Here is a 23,134-nt window from a genome sequence, read left to right as displayed (position 1 = left end):
ATATTAAATAATGAATTTACTGATATTAAATTCATAAATACGAAGTTCCTGATCTGTAAAAAACATGCAATTGTAAAGACAACAAAATAAGACAAAAAGCATAAATGGCTGCACTGTAATCCAAGTGCAATTTCATTTAATAATCTGAGAGACCAACATTTTTTCATAAATTATTTAGATAACTGATCCATACTTCAAGTACCATCAATGGGCAAACACAGTAATTGAAATTGTTATTGTCTACTGAACATTATGATAAACAAATGCTATTTTACTTAGTTTATAAATATAAACGTGTGCTCACATTTTAGTAACTTTGTCCTCAAAGAAATATATTTAAGGTTGAAAAGTTTCTAAATGCTTGAAAGTAACCAACATATTAAGGAAGTTAGAACTGCTTTTATAACAACAATGATTTAAAACCTGTATTCTGTGTTTTACTTTTATTAAAATAAATAGGCTAAAAATAATGATGTCTCTAGAGTAAAACCACATTGTTCACAGCTCAGTTATTATGCCACCTTTCAAAAAGGGGCTGGCTTATTGCCTATCATAGAAGCAACTATGAAGGGAATATTTTTATTCCATCTTCAACATCAAAGAAATTTATAAAAAGAAATCTTAGTGAAATAAACAATATTAGAAAAGTGGCATGTGTGACTCTTGCGAGAGGGAAAAGATGAAACAGGTAAATGACAGAAAAGGGAAATACCCAAATGCTTTTTTTTTTCTTCACTGAATTCAGGTTATTAAACCAAGAAAACTTCATGCTTGTGTAGAAATAAACAGAAGGAAAGAAGTTCAAGCCACAATCTTTAGAAATGTGGAATGTTAAACTGATACCAAAAAATGGTGCGACTAAGTTGCAGTGCTTTTGGACTTGGTTAAATTACTATTTTATATGGTTATTTTTTAGGGGTATTAGCCATGTGGCTACTCAAAATGAGAGTTGGGGGTTTGATGTGAGATTGAAACATGCACAGCTGCAGTGATGTAGAACCTTAACCAGCTTCCCCTAAACTTTAAAGTTAGTGCACACAGAATGATTTGCTCAGAGAAGAGATTCAGTTTGTTTCTGTTTATGGCTTGTCATTATAGGCTACCCACCATGTCAGTGTAGGCTCTGGAAATCCTGTTACTTCAACTTCCAAAGTCACTGGAGAACCTTCCACGACAGTTACGTTAGACAGGAGCCTGGAGAAATTAGGGGCCTGGCCAGCTAGGCTGACCATGCTGTTCTTAGCTGGTATACTTATAATCTCTTCTCGGGGAACCATTTGCCTCTGACAGGCCTGGCTGGGCCCTGGCTGAAACCCGAGGCCCGAGAATGCATCCTGGGAAGCATGCAGCCTATTTCGGGTTTTAGTGACGTTATTATCAGCATGCATTTTCTCTGGTGTTTCTAGCAAATGCCCCTGAGCCTGGGGGTGCTGTTGCGAAGCTCTGTCATGCACTTCACTGCACATGCTGTCTGGAAGTTGAGCACTGATTTTGTGGAAGGCAGTACTCTTTTCCAGAAATCCTTGGGATGTTAATGGGGGCTCAGCTTGGACCTGCAGGGAAGGCTTCTCAAAATGACTTGAAAACGTTTCTCTCTTATCATTGCAAGCATCAGCAAAAGCATCAGGTGGAGGAAAGCCAGATTCCGGGGCCTCTCCTGGACCGCTGGCCCCCGTCTGCATCTGGTGGCCGCTTAGGTGATGGCGGGGGAACGGGCTGACAGGCGCCTCCAGCTCCATGTCAGACAGAGCGAGGAGAGAATCGGGGCTTCCTGAGACTGGAGGCAGGGAGATGTCGTCGGACGAAACACACTCATGTTCTGCTCCTGAAAGCACGTCCACGGGCAGAAGCAGGCCTTGGACACTTTCTTTGCCGGGGACCAGCTGCTTCACGCCCTGTGGAAGCTGACGCTTTCGTGCTCCATTGACGGCCAAGATGGCTGCTGGCTGGGCCTGCTCCTTCAAAATGGAAAAGCCAAAGTTTCGAGTTAATGTTGACAAAGCCAACTTGAGAAACAACTTGAGAAGACCTGCAGTGAGGGACAGCTGGGGGCCCTGGCCCCAGCCTTACGGAACTTGAAACCATTTGTCCACTGAACCTGAGCGTAGACGGTCCCATGACCAGGGAATGGGTAAACTGACCTCCAGCCGCTAAGTGAGAGGTGACAGATCTTGCGAAATAGAGGAGAGAAAGCCCTAGTTCTCATCTCTCATGATGGGGTTGGACTGGATCCATGTTTTCAAGTCATGGTCTGAGGGGCCTTCTTCTACTAGCAAATTCTGCTTTGGTTTACTTATTTGTCTGCACATCATAGAATGTGGTTCCTAAACATCAGAGGCTTCTTTTTAGGTGATCCTCAACATCCTCCAAGAATAACCCTGCTTTTTTCTCAGGAAAGCCATCCGTTTTTTAAAAATTATTGTGGCAAAATATACACACAATCTAACATTTACTATTTTAACCATTTTTAAGTGTACAGTTCAGTGGCATTAGGGACATTCGTGTTGTCATGCAACTATCTCCATGATCCATCTCCAGAACCTTTTCCTCTTTACAAGTTGAAATTCTGTACCAACAAAACACTAACCTCCCATTTTGCCCTTCTCAGCCCCTTCTATTTTCTGTGTCTATGAATTTGACAACTGTAGATAACTCATATAGATAAAGCCATTTTTTAATGACTGTTTTTATTTTCTAAAAGACCCTTAGTTTTATTCTTACAATGAAAAATGTCATGTTGATGTATGGCAAAACCAATACAATATTGTAAGGTAAAAAAAAATAATAATAAAAAATTAAAAAAAAAAAGAAAAATATCTACTGAGCACCTATTATATAATGGCTTCTGTGCTAGACACAGGAGAGATAAATGGTGAGTAAAACCAGGTAGAAGCCTTCCCTCTTGGAGATGCCAGCCTAGTGGGGAAGTAGATACAAAGGGAACAATCATACATTGCGGCCTTTTGCTGGAGAACGCACCGAGACACAGTAGAGGAACACTTGCCACTTGTCCTTCTGCCCCATGTGCAACATAGGTCATGCCAGGAGACTGAGAAAAACAGTGATCCATTTCACTTACTCTATTCTAGGATTTCTCTCCACTTATCCACGTCCATCTCTGGTTTGATAAGAGGTTCAAATATACTTTCTGGCATGGACTCTAAAGAATATTGAAGCTGAAAGAGATCTCATCTATCCCAACCTGCTTGTTCTATATCCAGTTCTTTCTGTGCCTTTCCACAGCATTTGGGGTGCGTTTTTACTTAATGTAACAGTTCCTGGCTTTTGTCTTGTTACCACCACTTGCACATGAGAAAGCTGTGTTTTGTTTTGGGTTTGAGTTCTTCATTTTAGCCCACAGTTCTACTCCTGACATATACAAGGGATTTTTGAGAAATCAGTGTTTTCAGATTGAAGATTAAAAGCAAAACAATGTGCCTTCTACTATTATACAGATATGACCTATCTTCAGAGAAAGCATAAACCCAGTTGAGAAAAAGTGGTTTCCTTCAGCCATTTAGTAGAAATTTGAATCCTGAGTCTAAAGCCAGAAGTTCTTAAAAGATTTTCTCTTTAAAAAAAAATTACTAGTGGGATAAAATATTTGTAAACAATATGACAAACCAGATCTCATACAACTAAGCAACAAATAAAATATGGGCAAAGGATAAATAGATATTTCTCCAAAGAAGACATACAGATGGCCAATAGGCACAGGGAAAGATGCTCAACATCACTAATTATTAGAGAAATGCTACTACAAAGAGTTATCACCTCCCACCAGTCAGAATGGTCATTGTCAAGAAATCTACAAAAAATAAATGCTGGAGAGGATGTGGAGAAAAGAGAGTTCTCCTACACTGTTGGTGAGAATGTAAGGTGGTGCAGCTACTGTGGAAAACAGGATGGAGGTACCTCAGAACACTAAAGACAGAATTACCATATCATCCAGCAATCCCATTCCTCGGCATATATCCAGACAAAACTCTAATTTAAAAAGGTGCACACACCCCTATGTACACAGCAGCACCATTCACAATAGCAAAGACACGGAAATAACAAGAAATGGAAACAACCTGTGTCCATCAACAGAGGAGTGGATAAAGAAGACGTGCTACATATGTATACAACAGAAGAAGAATCAGCTATTTTAAAAAAAGAGTGAAATAATGCCATCTGAAACAACATGGATGGACCTAGAAACTTTGCCATACTAAATGAAATAAATCAGAAAGAGAAAGACAAATACCATACAATATCACTTGCATGTGGAATCTAAAATATGACGCAAATGAACTTATCTATGAAACAGAAAGAGACTCACAGATACAGAGAACAGACTTGTGGTTGCCACGGTAGGGGGAAGTTAGGGGAGAGATGGATTGGGAGGGGGTTTATCAGATGTAAGCTATTACACAGAGAACAAATAAACAATAAGGTACTCCTGTATATAGGAAACTATATTCCCTATCCTATGATAAACCATAATGGAAATGATACATGTATATATATGTATAACTGAATCACTTTGTTGTGCAGCAGAAATTAACACAGCATTGTAAATCAACTATACTTCAATTAAAAAAAGTTACTAAATAAACACATATTTCATACGGAATGTCCCTCCTTCTTTTGATTTTCCTGTGACAGCTTAGCTCTTTCTTTCCACCTCTTCCTGAAACTGGAGTGCTTATTTTCCTTTTCACAGTGACTTTGATCCAAAAATAGTCTAAGAATCTCCTCTAAGACCATTCTGAGAGCCCCTGTTTGAATACTTTTTCCTGAAACAGTGCTTTCCTGGGAAAGAATTTGATACTTTATTCATGTTAAGAATAACTTCATAGGATAGCAAGCACATTTGTTAATCTGAGGGTCATGCAGAGGGCAGGCAACTTTTCAATGACTTCTTTGGGCAGCCTATGCAACAGGCTAAGGAGAAAAATTTGGGTAAAACTCCAGGCTCATCCCCTCACTCCATACTCCCCCTAGGAAGGAACTGACTTATGAAGCTGTGGGTTTGGAAGAAGAGACTGGGCATGGTCAGCTCTGTCTCTCTGAGGCTCTCTCTTTTGGATATGCCTTCCACCAAGTGGGTGCATCCACATTAGTTCTAAGGCATGAAAACCTCTGTTTGGGAAGCCTGTGCTGTTCAGCTGTGCACCCAAGTGACTGGGAAGCCAAGTCTGTCTTATCAGAGACGAAATTTGGGGAAACCCACTAGGAACGTCCCACCCCTGACTTCCAATCCAGCTTAACTGGTTATATATATATACATACATATACATATATATATGCATACATATATAATATACATAATGGTGGAATCATCATCTCTTTGATCTATATGCTATGTTTTTATGAAAGTGACTTTATTAGTAATTCTTTTGTTTTTATAAGAATCATACAGGACTACTGAATTGCAGTTTTGATTCTCAGAATTCTCCAAGTTAGGCTTCAACAGTACGTGAATTGAGAACTTCATGTTCAAGCTGGATTTAGAAAAGGCAGAGAAACCAGAGTTCAAATTGCCAACATCCACTGGATCATAGAAAATGCAAGAGAATTCCAGAAAAAAAAACATCTACTTCTGCTTCATTGACTACACAAAAGCCTTTGACTGTGTGGATCACAATAAACTGTGGAAAATTCTTAAAGAGATGGGAATACCAGACTACATTACTTGCCTTCTGAAAAACCTGCATGCAGGTCAAGAAGCAACAGTTAGAACTGGACATGGAACAACAGACTGGTTCCAAATGGGTAAAGGAGTATATCAAGGCTGTATATTGTCATACAGCTTATTTAACTTATATGCAGAGTACATCATGTGAAATGCCAGTCTGGATGAATCACAATTGGAATCAAGACTGCAGGGAGAAATATCAATAACCTTAGATATGCAGATAATACCACCCTTATGGCAGAAAGAGAAGAGGAACTAAAGAGCCTTTTGATGAAAGTGAAAGAGGAGAGTGAAAAACCTGGCTTAAAACTCAACATTCAAAAAACTAAGATCATGGCATCTGGTCACATCACTTCATGACAAATAGATGGGGAAACGATGGAAACAGTGAGAGACTATTTTCTTGGGCTCCAAAATCACTGCAGATGGTGACTGCAGCCATGAAATTAAAAGATGCTTGCTCCTTGGGAGAAAAGCTGTGACAAGCCTAGACAGCATATTAAAAAGCAGAGACATTACTTTGCCAACAATGGTCTGCCTAGTCAAAGCTATAGTTTTTCCAGTAGTATGTATGGATGTGGAAGTTGGACCATAAAGATGGTTGAATGCCAAAGAATTGATGCTTTTGAACTGTGGTGTTGGAGAAGACTTCTTGAGAGTTCCTTGGACTGCAAGGAGATCAGTCAATTCTAAAGGAAATCAATCCTGAATATTCATTGGAAGGACTGATGCTGAAGCTTAAGCTCCAATACTTTGGCCACCTGATGCAAAGAACTAATTCACTGGAAAAGACCCTGATATTGGGAAAGGTAGAAGGCAGGAGGACAAGGGGACAACAGAGGATGAGATGGTTGGATGGCATCACTGACACAATGGACATGAGTTTGAGCAAGCTCTGGGAGTTGGTGATAGATAGGGAAGCCTGGTATGCTGCAGTCCATGGGGTTACAAAGAGTTGGACGTGACTGAGTGACTGAACTCAACTGAACTATTGATAAAAGTGTTGAACACTGCAGAGTTTAGTACAAAGCTGTCTCCTCAGGGCAAGGCAAACTGTCTTCCAGGTTGATACTGATGAAATACTTAACACTCTTGGATACAACTATAACCTGACTGAATGCCCGTTCAGTTCACATTTCTCCACTTACCTTAAGAGAGTTATTGTGAATGTGTTAATTAAGTGACTTCCTGAAATCAAAATAAATTTTGTCTATGGCACAAACCTAGAATTTTCTATTAAATAATCATCTCAGAAAGCAAAATAAGGTGAGTTTAACACAAGTTTTTCTGCATAAATCATGTTAGCTTTTGGCACTTCTATCTTTATTCTCAAATTGAAATAAGCTTTCAGTTTTAAAGTCATTATGCAATTTTATAAAAATCCATTTTAGAACTCAATAAGCTATTGTCTCCTGGGTCTACTAGTTTTCCTTTATAAAAATGGTTTTCAAACATTCACATATACCAGCTATTTTTAACATTTATCCACCATAAAGCCATGTTTTGCCATTAGTAGCAAAGAAAAGTGAAAGTGTAGTCGCTCAGTCATGTCCAACTCTTCGAAATCCTGTGGACTCTAGCCCACCAGGCTCCTCTGCCAGTGGAGTTCTCCAGGCAAGAATACTGGAGTGGGTTGCCATTCCCTTTTCCAGGGGATCTTCCCAACCCAGGGATCAAACCCGAGTTTCTGGAATTGTGGGCAAATTCTTTACTACCTAAGCCAGCAGGGACCCACTGCCATTAATAGAAAGAGGTAGATAAATCCATGTATCTCAGCAAAGACAGGGTATATTTGCATTAATCTGATGAGCTCTGGCAAAGTGGCTGGGAAACTCTGATTTACTGCATCAAAACATAGCTCATTCTCAATTTTGTCTTTGTTGATTCCGTTTTTGCTCATCTTCTAAATATATGAATGATTGTGATCTTGTCTTTAAGTTCTCTAATTTTCTCTCTATACTCTTCCCCTCAAAGATCTCACCACACTTTCATATCTAATGAGCAATTAACTTTTACTTAATCCTCAATCTATAGCCTCATATGTTATCTCTGTCAGGATTTCTGAACTTTCATTTTCACTGATGGACATTATCACTTGACTTTATAATCACTACCATGTGGCACCCCACTCCAGTACTCTTGCCTGGAAAATCCCATGGATGGAGGAGCCTGGTAGGCTACAGTCCATGGGGTCCCAAAGAGTTGGACACGACTGAGCGACTTCCCTTCACTTCACTTCTTCACTTCACCATGTAGGCAAACAAAGTGAGCATCTTGGAAGAGAGAAAATAGGGATATATTATATCTGTTGACGGAGAAGGCAATGGCACCCCACTCCAGTACTCTTGCCTGGAAAATCCCATTGATGGAGGAGCCTCGTGGGCTGCAGTCCATGGGGTCGCTAAGAGTTGGACACGACTGAGCGACTTCACTTTTACTTTTCACTTTCATGCATTGGAGAAGGAAATGGCAGCCCACTCCAGTGTTCTTGCCTGGAGAATCCCAGGGACGGGGAGCCTGGTGGGCTGCGTCTATGGGGTTGCACAGAGTCGGACACGACTGAAGTGACTTAGCAGTAGCAGTAGCATATCCGTTGAACTACATGTATAGCACAGATTGTCCAGGTTCATAGGGTGGGAAGCCATCTAGGTGGGAAATTTAAGTGATCACCATAAGACTTTATCTTCTAAAATATCTCCACAATAGATAACCTTTCTCTTGGGACAAATCAGATTTAAGGAAGCTAAGTGGGAAGTGGATAAAGAAAGATATTGAACACAGGGTTTGGGCTATGAAAGGCACTTCTGGGAAAGGCCTTTGGAAGGGGATTTGAGCAGTCAGGGGGTAACTTGGTACCTTTGAGAATTTGGGGAGGACAGGTAAGAGAGAACAGAAAGGTGGTGAAGAACACTTTTGCCCTTTCCATGTTTTTGCCAAAGCAAGTGTCTGAAGAACATTTTACTCCTCCAACCAGGTGATCAGGATTAGTGGATGAAGGCCCAGGGGCTGTCCTCATTCACTTTGATAAAAGCACTCCCCTGAATTTTGTGCTATGAAAGTACTTCCATGCTACTTCTTTATTAATCATCATGTAACAGATGAATGGCAAGTGGGAAAAAATTTGGCATGGGAATCTACAGTATCATTACATAATAACTTATTATATTTGTATGCAGCAGTTTCTTAGAACTCACTTTTGGTCTTGTGAAAAAAGTTACATGGCTGAAATTCAGGAGAACTGGGGTGCCAGCCAGCCCAGTTCTGACACTACTTTATGTGATTTCTGGAGGGCAAAATATTTCATCTCTTTTGCCTTCAGTTTCCTCAACTGTAAAATGAGATTCGATCAGATGATTGTTAAATTCCTTCTAGTACTAAAATTCTGTAACTGTAAATTCAAGTCTTAGATAGCTCTGTGATTTTAGGCAAGGCTGTTATACTCTGTGCCTCTGCCTAACCTTAGGGGTTTGCAGATATTCCTGTGGATTTAGCTTCAGTGTTCACTTTAGGGGAGAAGGCAATGGCAACCCACTCCAGTACTCTTGCCTGGAAAATCCCATGGACAGAGGAGCCTGGTAGGCTGCAGCCCATGGGGTCGCTAAGAGTCAGACATGACTGAGTGACTTCACTTTCACTTTTCACTTTCCTGCATCGGAGAAAAAAATGGCAGCCTGCTCCAGTGTTCTTGCCTGGAGAATCCCAGGGACGGGGGAGCCTGGTGGGCTGCCGTCTCTGGGGTCGCACAGAGTCGGACACAACTGAAGCGACTTAGCAGCAGCAGCAGCAGCAGCAGGAGCTCACCTTAGGGAATAACCACCGCTGATCAGTTAGCAGTACATTGGGCACTGCATTTACTGAATGGCCCAATTTCACCAGCTGCATTTTTGTAGTCAGAAAAATGAGAAGCGCTTTACTATCTCCAGGAAAGAAATCCTGTGATGAATACATTCTTGTAATAGTTTGGTGGAATTGTTCTTTCTGACTCAAATAATGTTTTGGAGAAAAATAACATTGTGTAAGGGTATTAGAATTGAATGCAGTGACTTTCAGATAAGTTTTTTATTTGGTGCTTCTGGTTATCTTCCCACATGGCATTTTAGGAACTCATTACATTGGACTTATAACGCAAATGATAGAGACAATAAGAGGGTAAATATGATTGAACTGTTTAACAGAGAAAATTAACTGCCACCCTTTCACTTTGCCAGTTGTGCCAGAATGCATATGCAAAATGAGGTCAATGAAAGATCTTGACAGTTGTAATCATGGATTTTCATTTTTATCCTAAATAGCTGATGATCTATCATGTCTTTTAATTTATATTAAAATAAAAATGATTTCTCAATGAAAATAAATCTCAGTGAAAAATAAAATGAATCTGTTCCTTTGATTTTTTTCCAAGAAATGCAAGAAAAGGCATTTTTACCAAGTATAAATGAGTGTGTTTCAGTAGCAATAGCTTTTGTTTCTAATTTTAGCAGATATATGTTGTTGACAATGTAGAATCTAAAAAAAATCATATGATGTTGAATTTAGTATCTCTTGCAACTTAGTTAAGAAAATGTGATGCATCTAATGTTATTCTTTATTATTTCGACTAGTTGGTCTCAGTCAAAGTTGATTTTGCTCCTGTGGGGACATTGATAATTTCCATAGACAATTTTTGGTTGTCACAAATAGTTGGAGAGTGGGTACTGCTGGCATCTAGCCCACAGAGGCCAGGGATGCTCTTAAACACCCTACGATGCACCCGGACAGCTCCCACAACAAAGAATTCTTAGGCTCAAAATGTCAATAGTACTGAGGTTAAGAAAACCTGATTTAGACAACCAGAGTAACCAAACATCATCTGATACAAGACTGAAGTCCAGCTAAGGTTTGGCAGCTGTCCTTTGCCTCAGAGAGGAGTCAGGATTTAAATGCTACAAGGCCATCCCACTAAAAAAAAGTCAGTTTACTTAATATGGTACTTGCTGCCTGGTGGTTGTATAATTGCATGAGACCTTGACATAGATTTAACCTGCATGAAAGGACCTAAAAGGAAGTTCTAAACACCATATTTCGTTTAAGAAAAGATGTCTTTCTCCATTAGATGATGGCAATAAGTAGGGAGATTTTTCAGACTCTCGGGCCACAAAAGGTATATTTTATTTTATTTGGGAGCAGTTGAGAATAATGTTGACTCTGCTTGTCCCTTCAGTTCCTTGGGAAAGAGACAAACTGGGAGCAAACTTGGCAATGCATAAAATCAAGAGCTAATTATAGTCCAGGAGCTATGAATAGACAGTGAACAACTTATACTGAAACTCCATAATGATGCGATTTAAATAATGCTTTTGAAATGCATTTGCATTTTGTGAGTATTTGCAGTTTTTGCTACATGCTTAATTTATATGCAATGCATAGACTTTAAAATAATTTAACATTTCTATAAATACTTTAGTGTTTATCTTTCAGCTGCATTCTATGTTTTAGTACATATTCCTAGAAATATCATGTTAGAAGTAGATTCTATGGGAATGAGATACAATCTAATTTCACGTATTAAGGATTTCCAATGGGTAGTGTAAAACAACAAAATCATAGCTTGGTGGTATGATAAAGAGGGAGAAGTAAAATTTGAAGTTGGGATTGAAAGGTCAACAAGAAAGGCAGTTAAGGATGGGAGAAACAAAAGTTTGGGGCAATAGTGTGGTGTTTGACTGACTGTCCCAATGCCACTGTGAAATGCTATGGTTCCAGTATTCAATGGGAGAGACTCTGAGGTAAAAGCGCAGGTGAGAGAAGAAAGACTAAGTAATGAGTAGAAAAGAAGGGGAAAGGACATTCACTTGCATCCACACTGGACGATTCAGAAAGATAATAAGGCTTCAATTCATTGTTTTTCAATGCACAATGATGCTAAACGAAAGTAGTGAAAGTAACAAATATCTGAGGATACACGGATTTCTTTACCTTATTGCTTCCATCATTGAATATTGTCTGCTTATTTCTCGCTGGTTCTTTTAGTAGGTCAATGCAATCATCATGGAAGTCTTCCAAATTCAGATTCAACTTTAAAACATCTCCCTGCTGTACAAAGTGAAGATTAGTGAGAACCTGGGCCAGTAAAGTTGGCAGTCTTTCAGCAAATGTATCCCACAAGAGGCTAGCATACTCCCATGAAGTGATTTACACAGTTATTTCAAGGTTTCACTCCCCTTTCTACCTCCTCTGCTGATAAAAGTTCACTGCCAATTAAAACTGGTTGTTCAAAGATCCAGTAGGAAGAAAGTTCTTGTTATAAGAGGGGAATACCAGATACCTTACCTGCCTCCTGAGAAACCTGTATGCAGGTCAAGAAGCAACAGTTAGAACTGGACATGGAACAACAGACTGGTTCCAAATAGGAAAAGGAGGACATCAAAGCTGTATATTGTCACCCTGTTTATTTAACTTACATGCAGAGTACCTCATTGGAAACACTGGGCTGGAGGAAGCACAAGCTGGAATCAAGATGGCCAGGAGAAATATCAACAACCTCAGATATGCAGATGATACCATTCTAATGGCAGAAAGTGAAGAGAAACTAAAGAGCCTCTTGATGAAAGTGAAAGAGGAGAGTGAAAAACCTGGCTTAAAACTCAACATTAAAAAAACTAAGATCATGGGATCCGGTCCCATTCATGGCAAATAGATGGAGAAACAGTGGAAACAGCAACAGATATTATTTTCTTGGACTCCAGAATCACTGTGGACAGTGACTGCAGCCATGAAATTAAAAGACACTTGCTCCTTGGAAGAAAAGCTATGACCAACCTAGACAGCATATTAAAAAGCAGAGACATCATTTTGCCGACAAAGGTCCATTTAGTCAAAGCTATGATTTTTCCAGTAGTCATGTACGGATGTGAGAGTTGAACTATAAAGAAGGCTGAGCACCAAAAAATTGATGCTTTTGAACTGTGGTGCTGGAGAAGAATCCAGAGAGTCCCTTGAACTGCAAGATCAAACTACTAAATCTTAAAAGAAATCAACCCTGAATATTCTTTGGAAGGACTGATGCTGAAGCTGAAGCACCAATACTTTGGCCACCTAATGTGAAGAGCCAATTCACTGGAAAAGACCCTGATGCTGGCAGAGATTGAGGGAAAGATGAGAAGCAGGTGGCAGAGGGTGAAATGGTTGGGTGGCATCACTGACTCAATGGACATGAGTTGGAGTGAACTCCAGGAGATAGTGAAGGACAGGGAATCCTGGTGTGCTATAGTTCACAGTGTTAAAAAGAGAGGGATGTGACTTAGCTACTGAACAAGATTATGGCAACAGAAGATACTCTATACCACCTGGAACATGGGCATTAGGCCTTAAAGAAACAGGCATACTTCTCAAAGTGTACATGTTACATCAACTCAAAGGATTTAGGCAGACATTTACTGGGGAGATTCAGCTCTTACTTCCAACTCTAAAACTTACACTGGTTTATGTTATTTGATAAATTACTCTGCTTTGGTATATGCTCTATACCTAATTCCAAAGTGGAATGCAAATTAGTACAACCACTATGGAGAAGAGTATGGAGAGGTCTTAAAAAACTAAAAATAGAAATATCAATTGATCCAGCAATCCCACTCCTGGGCATATAACCTAAGAAAACCATAATTCAAAAAGATACATGCACCCCAACATTCACTGGCATTTACAATAGCCAAGACATGGAAGCAACCTAAATGGCCCCTGACAAATGAATGGATAAATAAGATGTGGTGCATATATGCAGTGGAATGTTAGCCACAAAAAGAATGAAATAATGCCATTTGCAGCAACATGGATGAAGCTAGAGATTAGCATACTAAGTGGAGTAAACCAGACAGAGAAAGACACATATCATACGATATCATTTATATGTGGAATATGAGAAAAATTATACAAATGAACTTATTTACAAAACAGAACGAGGTTTACAAATATGCAAAGCAAACTTATGGTTACCAAAGGAGAAAGGGTAGCGGGGGCTATAAATTAGAAGGTTGGGATTAACATATATACATTACTACACATAAAATCAATAACTAACAAGGACCTGCTGTATAGCACAGGGAACTCTACTCAATAGTTTGTAACAACCTATAAGGAAAAAGAATCTGAAAAGGAATACGTGTGTGTGTGTGTGTGTGTGTGTGTGTGTATCTGAATCACTGTGCCACCTGAAAATAACATGATTTTGTAAATCAACTATACTTTAATAAAAAATACAATAAAGTGACAGTTGTGGAAGGAATACTAGATTTTGAATTATAACTAAGATCCTACTCCAGATCCACCACTACTGAGTGTGTCCTCAAATAAAGCATTTTTACCCTCTCTGATTTTTTAAACAAAGAAAACAACAACTAAACATTACCATCACAAGGTTATTTGGAAAACACTGAGGTAATATTTATGAAAATTCTCTGTAAATATAAAAATTCTACACAAAGAGAAAGGATTATTATCACTATTTTAACCTTGACAGGGATTTCCAGGCCTGCTTTTTTTCATGAACTCCTGCAAAAGAGAGCCATAGAGTCAACCTTAAAAACAAAACCCAGACATTTATGCTGTCATAGAAACATGTGTAAAGTGTTAACATCCTTTGGCAGCATTTTCTTCAGGCTGTAACTCCTAAGGGCAACGCTGATGCCTGTTTCTCTTGCCATAGAAGCTCTTCCTCATTTCTATATCCACCCAAATCAAACTTTTTTGAGCTACTGAATGATTTTTTTTTTTTTCCTGTACCAATCCTTTGGGTGTTTACAATAAATGCCAAAACCTTTATGGACAACCCGTTTTAGGCAAAGCATATTGTTAAATGTTGTGTGGGATGCTGAACTGAACAGGGTTTCCTCATTATAATCTAGGAGAGTGGCTGGATGATCATGGTAGATATATGCGATGATTATGGTAGGAAGGAGCACTGGTGCAGATCAAAGAGGGAGTGACACAGCTAAGGAAGGAATTGTGCAGGAGGTGATATTTGGGTTTGGCCTTGAGAGAGCAATTTAGATAAGAGAGATGAAAGGTCATGTATGTGTGAAGTACAATAGTCCACCTTTATGCTTTATGTGTAGAAGATACATTCCAAGACCCACAGTGGATGCCTGAAACTGCAGAAAATACTACGTACATGTTATTACATCTTTTTTCCAGTAAATACATATCCATGATAAAGTTTAATTTATAAATTAGGTAGCTGCTGCCACTGTTGCTAAGTCACTTCATCGTGTCCAACTCTGTGCGACCCCATGGATGGCAGCCCACCAGGCTCCCCCGTCCCTAGGATTCTCCAAGCAAGAACACTGGAGTGGGTTGCCATTTCCTTCTCCAATGCATAAAAGTGAAAAGTGAAAGTGAAGTCGCTCAGTCGTGTCCAACTCTTAGCGACCCCATGGACTGCAGCCCACTAGGCTCCTCCGTCCATGGGATTCTCCAGGCAAGAGTACTGGAGTGGGGTGCCATTGCCTTCTCTGAAATTAGGTAGGGTAAGTGATTGATAACAAGATAATAAAATATAACAAGTATAGCAATATATTGTAATAAAAGTTATGTGAATATGGCTTCTCGTAATTTAAAACATAAAAAATATTTACTTTTGGAGTTTTTCATTTAATATTTTCTGATTGAGGTTGACTTTAGGTACCCAAAACTGAGGAAAGCAAAATTGTGGATATGAGGGATGACTATAAAATTTAGAGGCAGACCTGGGAGTGTGGGGTAGGAGATCGCTGAGGTAGGAACCAACAATGAGTGGAGAAACACAATGGTTTGGAAAGACAGTCAGTTCCAGAACATTGGAAAACCTTGAGTCTGAACTTCATTTGGTAAGCAAAGAAGAGTTTGAAGGGAGGTGTTTTGAATTTAAAAACGACACTAGCAGTATCATCTAGCAGGAGTCAATAAGTAGGGGGCCCCTTACTAGCAAAAGAGAATCCATTGGAAGGTTGGGAATGAGAAAGAGAGGGTACAACTCTGACTCCAGTGGGTGTGGGAGGAAGGGGTAAAGTGGAAGGAGGCAGAGAGTGGAAACAGCTTTCAGGAAGAATAACATGAAGACGAAAAGCTGGAAAGGGGTATCTCTTTAAGAGAGCATATGTTTTAAGTGGAGCTCACTTGGAGATGTACAACATAAATGGGAAAGATGCTGTAGACAGCAGCAAAGAGTGAAAAAGAGCAATGATTTTTTTGGGCTGTGTTTCAAAAGTCAGGAGAAGAGACACATCCTCAGGGGTTGGGGTAAAGGTGAGGAGGAAGTGAAAAATGTTGAAAAAGTATAAAATGTAAGGTGCATTCATACATTACTGGTGGCATTATAATCACAAAACATTTATGGAAAGCAAAGAATTTTTGTGTAGGTAATAATACAAAAGAAAGAAAAAAGTTTCATGTACAAAGATGTTCACTATAGTGTTATTTAAAATGGTAAAAATGGAAAAATCTAGATTCTCAACCAAAGGAAAAAAAAAACAATTTGATTGGATGCCCACTGAATTAAAAGCTTAGCAAACTATTTTGAACAGAATGTTACTCAAATATCTGACATGGAAATTCATACAGAAAAAATACTTGCTGAAAATAAAGATAATTCTGCTCCAAACTGCAAGAGCACCATTATGTCTCCATACCAACAGAAATCCCAACAATAATCATGGGTGTCTTCACATTCAGTACTCAGGGCTATCCTGTGATTAGCTTCCTCTATTTCCTGCATTTTATGAATCAGGAAATGGAGACTCGGGGTCATTAAGAAATATACCCTTAATAGATTAAATCCCCATTCACGAATACAATAATTTGGAGAGCTGGTATTCCTAGGCGGCTGTGTTTTACCCTAGAGTCTGTGCTCTTAATTACCTCACCACTGTTTCAATCCTAAATAACTGGTTCTTTCAGTCAGTTATGAAAAGAGCACTAATGAAATCAGCTTGGAAACGACAAAGACAAAAAAATACATATGTGTGTATATATACATAGGTAGGTATGTATGTATGTATGTATATACATACATTTCTCTATTTTAACTGGATTTTACCTAGACAAATCATAAACATATTTCCTATTTTTACCATCAATTTTATTATTCCATGAAAGATGCTAATGGTTAGTTCAATATTTCCATGAAGCTAAATGTTCAATGACTATAATACCTGAAGATTAGTTTTATTTTCTCTGGGGCCACAATTTGGAAGAGAATAAAATAATTTATGTTCATTATTTATGAATGAAAACATAAGGATACTGAATGAGCAACTTAACAACAATACGGACTTTGATTTTAATGGCACACATTTATCCATTAGGATACGATCCATGAAAATGTAAATGAGACACCTGACTTGTGCTTAACCCTCATTCTCAGCAACATTTTTCTCTACAGTGATGGGAAAGAAACAGAATTAACTATTAAAAACAACCAAGTAATTATGTTAGAAAGCTGTGAAACAAATGTGCACATCATGTCCCTTGAGAATTTGCATTAGAACATCTTTGCATCAGAAGACACTTGATCCAGACATTTAATTTATATCTTTTAAACATACATATTCTGGTAAGAAGAAATTACCTTCAGCTTTTCTTCAAGCTCTGTGAGAGAGCTACATAATTCAGTGACAGATTCAAGAACTTCTTTGTGTTTGGCCACTATTTTCTCAGCATATTTCTGCCCTTCTTCAAAACCTGGGGAAAAGAAGGGTTAAAACCATTTTTAAAGGTCAAATCCTTAGCAGAAAAAAAATCCCAGGCTAAATCCCATAAATTAATCCCATTAATTTATCCCAGTGTCTGACACTGGGCCTATAGATAGTAAGCACTTACTAAATACTTGTTGAATAGACAAAAGCATCATTGGAAAACCCAAGTATTCTAGAAAAATGGTTACATTTGCTGTACCATGTCCCAATTAATATTCATAAAGCTCCACTCTAACCTCTTTTCTCCTTTTCAAAACATTCAGCTGTTCTTCACTACTTAGAAAGCATACAGTCAAGGCCCTCTGTGATATGGTTTCGACCTGCCTCTCTCAAAAATATATCTCCCTAATTCCTTCACATACTTAATATCTGACCAAACTGAACTAGCAACTTTTCTCTCAAAATCCCCACAGCCACTGACTATTCTTTCCTGTATGGGGAAAGGGTACCCATACCCCTGTCTCTGTGGGGATAAATCCTACTCACTCTTCAAGGTCTACCTCCAATGTCAAGATCTTTGTGGAAATATTCTTCATCTTTCCCAACTGGATTTTCCTCTCCCTACTGGAGTAATAATACAAGTATCTATTGTGTAGTGAGTGCATCTTATTTGCCTGTGGCTAGGCACTTTATATGGAGAAGGCAATGGCACCCCACTCCAGTACTCTTGCTTGGAAAATCCCATGGATGGAGGAGCCTGTTAGGCTGCAATCCACGGGGTCGCTAAGAGTCGGACACGACTGAGCCTGGTCCAGGGCTGCCGTCTATGGGTTCACGCAGAGTCGGACACGACTGAAGTGACTTAGCATAGCATAGCATAGGCACTTTATATGCATTAGCTAACAAAACCTTCCTCTAGAAGGTTCTACTGCATTGTCCAAATGAGGAATTCCAGGCTCAAAAGAGCTCTTCAGGTAACCCAGACAATAATTGAAAGAGCAGAGATTTAACTGGACTACTGGACTCCACAGCTCAGACTAAAATGGTATTGTACATTGTTATAGACTGAATTGTGTCCCACCTGCTGTTGCTGCTGCTGCTGCTAAGTCACTTCAGTCGTGTTCGACTCTGCGTGAACCCATAGACGGCAGCCCACCAGGCTCCCCTGTCCCTGGGATTCTCCAGGCAAGAACACTGGAGTGGGTTGTCATTTCCTTCTCCAATGCATGAAAGTGAAAAGTAAAAGTGAAGTCACTCAGTCGTGTCCAACTCTCAGTGACCCCACAGACTGCAGCCCACCAGGCTCCTCCATCCATGGGATTCTCCAGGCAAGAGTACCGGAGTGGGGTGTCCCACCTAAAATTCATATATTGAAAACTCAACCTCCAGTATCTCAGAATGTAACATTATTTGGAGATGAGGTCTTTAAAGGGAGATAAAGTTAAAAATTGGCATCACGAGGGTGGGGTGCCAATTCATTATGATTGGTGTTCTTAAGAGAAGATTAGAGAAGCTGGGGTGCTTGTGCACAGATGCGTATGTGAAGAGGGAGCAAGAAAAGAGAAGCCTTGGTAAAAACCAACTCATTGAGTCCCTTGATCTTAGATTTCCAGCCTCTGGAACTTTGAAGAAATTAGTTTTTGTGATTTAAGCTACCCAGTATACGGTATTTTGTTATGGCAGTTCTAGCAAACACACATTTTAGACCTTTGTCACTGCATTTACCATATTGTGACTTCTAGGCACAGACTGTGGATTCCTGAATGACGGAAATGGGTTGTATAGGTCTTTATATCAATCACAGCTCCATAGTATCGCCTAATGGCAGAAAGTGAAGAGGAACTAAAGAACCTCTTGATAAAGGTGAAAGAGGAGAGTGAAAAAGCTGGCTTAAAACTCAACATTCAAAAAACTAAGATCATGGCATCCAGTCTCATCACTTCATGGTAAATTGATGGGGAAAAGTGGAAACAGTGGCAAACTTTATTTTCTTGGGCTCCAAAATCACTGCAGACAGTGACTGCAGCCTTGAAATTAAAAGACGCTTGCTCCTTGGAAGAAAAGCTGTGACAAACCTAGACAGAATATCAAAAAGCGGAGACATCACTTTGCTGACAAGGTCTGTATAGTGAAAGCTATGGTTTTTTCAGTAGTCATGTACGGATGTTAGAGTTGGACCATAAAGAAGGCTGAGCATCAAAGAACTGAAGCTTTTGAACTGTGGTGCTGGAGAAGACTCTTGAGAGTCCATTTGGACAGAAAGGAGATAAAATCAGTCAGTCCTAAAGGAAATCAACCCTGAATATTCATTGGCAGGACTGTTGCTAAAGCTGAAGCTGAAGCTCCAATACTTTGGCCACCTGATGTGAAGAGCCAATTCACTGGTAGTTTTCTTTAATTTTTCAATTCATATTTTATTATTTTTATGTATTTACCATTTCCTTTGGAAAATCATTACTAATTCATTCTCATTAATTTAGTATTAGCTAATGCAATAGATGCAATAGCCACATTTTTATGGCTATCCATGGAGAGTGAGTGCTTCATGTAACAAGAGAGACTATCCCTCTGGCAGCAGCTGTGGGCAGCCAAATGAAGCACCGTTGCTCCATCTTTTGGGGCTAGGTTTGCCCGGTCACTAGGAATTACTCTTGTTAATTACCTTGTAGTTAGCAGTGTCAAGGAAGTCATGAAATTATTCTTCTTGCACCCTCAAGGACTGTCACCCTTGAACAGGCATTTTAAATGGGGACCTTCTTCACATGGAAAGGCTTTTCAGACCAACAGTCATGGAGAAGAGGAAAGCACAATCTGTGAGATGATGATTTGAATTCTCCCATTTATTCCACAGGGCTTCCCAGGTGGCTCAATGGTAAAGAATCTGCCTGCAGTGCAGGAGACACCAGAGACATGGGTTTGATCCCTGCACTGGGAAGATCCCCTGGAGGAGGAAATGGCAACCCACTCCAGTATTTTTGCCTGGAGAATCCCATGGGCAGAGGAGCCTGGTGGGCTACAGTTCATAGGGTTGCAAAGAGTCAGACTGAGCACACACATACTATTTATTCCACAAATGAGAGGAAGACAAGGGAAGACCTTCCAGCCCTTTCTTATATCCACAAACCTTAATCCTCATAGAAACATGAGGACTGTAGACCTCAGTCTTAGCTTTCTACCTACTTCAAGGACTATGGGAGTTGTGTATAGTTTTGAGGACTCACTGCAATCGAAATTAGATTTCATTTTTGTCTACATAAGCTGAGTACTATTCTGGTTTTAATGGGGGAGAAAGGGAAGAGAGAAGGAGGGCTTACAAATGGTCATTAAAAATCCACATGCTTTCATCTCCTGCAGCCAGGAGTTCCTGCCTCTATTCCCTATTATTCACTTTTGCTCTTAACTTGAACCTTTTCCCAGAATAGGCTGGCGTAGTAAGGACCCTAAGGGCTTGCCATGCTCTGCTGTCTGCTAGGTTCACTAGAAATTCGTCCAGTGGTGAATCAATGGGTATCTTAACAGAGACTTCACCATATAAGCGCTGAGCGAGGTCACTGATCTCCTGGATCCTTTCTTCTTGCTGAGGCACTGAGGGTGTGATAAACTTTTTGAACTGCTGGTGGAGGATCTCCACTGCTTCCTTGGTCTTGCACTCCGTGGAATACTTTCCAACTCTTACGACTGTGGCACTTGCATCTTCATACCAAAAGTGACACTAAATTAAAATGGGAGAAATCACAGATTAAAGACACACTATCCTCCCAAATTTCTTCATTTTGCCCACTGAGGTAATTAATGTGAACTCTTTTTAAGTCCTAAGAAATGAAACATCACAGCATGATCATATACTCTTGCACTTGGAAATTAGAGTCAGATAAGAAAGTATGGAAATCAATTTGATTTTTCTGCTTTCTTAGATTTGCCTGAAATATAATTCCTAAGAGAAAAGTTGCAGACTTACAAGAACAGGCATTCTTAAAAAAACCATATGGCACTAAAAAGAATCCAAATATCAGCTAAAGTAAGAAAAAGCTCAAACACACAAAATTCAGCCTATTTAATTGAAATCATTAACAATATATGGATAAAGTATTGCCCAAATAACACCCCAACAAATAAATTCTTTTAGGAATAAGATTTAGTCTGTAGATGGAGGAAATATCATTTGAAGAATAGCATTTGACCTTTTCTTGATAGAAAATAGTCATACTTTCAAAGCATAGTGGAGAATTGAGATAGTTTCTCACTAAAAATAAATAACTATGATGAAAGAAATGTGTCTGACCAAGGCCAGAAGCACTTATGCTGAGTGAGAAATAGAAACACATGACTGTTAGGAGTTGGCTTTAAATAAGTGCCATAGAAGTACAGCAAACCTATACATCAGATATGGAAGAATGATTATTTCAATCCCCCTAATGTGGTATTAAATCTAAAAGCTCTATTGCACTAGTGGGAAAGAGAGATGTTTTGTAACTCAGAATTATGGGCTACAAAAAATGCTCAAGAACTTCAAGTGTAGAGTTTCTTCACTATGAAGTGTGCAAATAATGACTTTAACTTGCCAAATTTCATATAATTTATGTATACTTTGCCATTTATCCTCTTGATAAAAATGAAATAATACCAATAAGAATTTTTATACATGAAAAATCCAATTAGCAACTTTCTCTCTAAACATTCTCAAATTCTGTGAAATAAGTCATTATTGATTATTTTAGCAGATATCCAACAGTTAATATAATTAACTCCATGATGATTAAACATCTTGAGTTGACGAGGTTGTGGAGAAATGAGAATTTCTCGTATGTTGCTGGTAAGAAGAGTTAAATTAGTAAAATCTTTCCAAAGAGCAAGTGGACAATACAATCAAAACCATGTAACATGTATCCCTTTGGTACAGCAATTCTGCATGAGGAAATTATCCTAAGGATATAATCATGAAAAGGAGCATGATGCACAAATTTAATGACAGTAATAGCTAATGCAGTGTTGTTCTAAGCAACAGAGAAATTTTTTTAAAAATTACAATACAGATAACATGACAACAAGAAGAGAATACCTCTTCTATCAACTCCTGGAGATGCTCGGTCAGGTCCAAATTCTTCCTGTAATCTGTTACAACTTTGTCAAATTCATCCACATGCTTCTGCAAATCCCTCATGGCTTCCAAAAGGATATTCACTTTATTATTTGGATAATTTAAGAAAGAAGTTTTATTCTCAACTTTTTCCATTTTCCTTTTCAAAGCCTGGGCAAAAAAAAAAAAAAAAAATTTAATGACAGTCAGTTTTTATTTACTCAGCTAGTTAGTAATTAAATATTGAGGGAGAAACTTTGAAAAACTTTTACAGCTTCCTTCATTTAATATGTTAAAATCATAATTATTAAAACCCATTTTGGAAAGAATAGGTTTCCTTTCAGATAGTTTATTGACTCAGCATTCAGCAAATATAGAGAAAATTTACTCTATACCAGGATCTATTCCATAGTTTGAGAATGCTATGATTTTTTAAAAAAGAAAAAGACCATAAAATCAAATATTTTATTGTACTCAGCTCACTGTCTCCTGAGAAAGCAATCAAATTAGCCAGCATAAGCAATAATCAGGAAAGGTATTAGGGCCTGCAGCAACAGTGGAAGAAGCTTCTGATATAGGTGGGTGCAAGGAAAGAAAAAGGGATGTATAGGAGGTGTGTGTGTGTGTGTGTGTGTGTGTGTGTGTGTAGCAGGGAGAATGGGAGCAATGAGGCTGGATAGGTTTGGCAGAGATCATTCTAGAGCTGCTTCAAGAGATAAATCAATAAAT

General features: G+C 38.9%; 1 protein-coding gene across 4 annotated transcripts in view; it reads right to left on the bottom strand.

Annotated features, from left to right (window-relative positions):
- Positions 1–23,134, bottom strand: part of CCDC141 (coiled-coil domain containing 141) — a 230,738-nt gene that overhangs the window by 8,102 nt on the left and 199,502 nt on the right. For 2 of the 4 annotated variants that reach the window (XM_061434124.1, XM_061434139.1), the window contains 5 exons: positions 22,388–22,576; positions 20,857–21,040; positions 17,262–17,374; positions 11,639–11,755; positions 1,108–1,958 (listed from right to left, as the gene is read on the bottom strand). In XM_061434124.1, coding sequence (XP_061290108.1) covers positions 1,108–1,958; positions 11,639–11,755; positions 17,262–17,374; positions 20,857–21,040; positions 22,388–22,576 — 1,454 coding nt within the window. Of the gene's footprint in view, positions 1–101; positions 1,959–11,638; positions 11,756–17,261; positions 17,375–20,856; positions 21,041–22,387; positions 22,577–23,134 lie in introns of those variants that run through there. The other 2 variants (XM_061434130.1, XM_061434146.1) reach the window with 2 other exon arrangements.

The sequence above is a fragment of the Bos javanicus genome, chromosome 2, assembly GCF_032452875.1.
Source record: "Bos javanicus breed banteng chromosome 2, ARS-OSU_banteng_1.0, whole genome shotgun sequence".
Taxonomy (NCBI): domain Eukaryota; kingdom Metazoa; phylum Chordata; class Mammalia; order Artiodactyla; family Bovidae; genus Bos; species Bos javanicus.
Note: the sequence above shows the minus strand (reverse complement) of the source record. Positions and strands in the feature narration are given on the sequence as shown.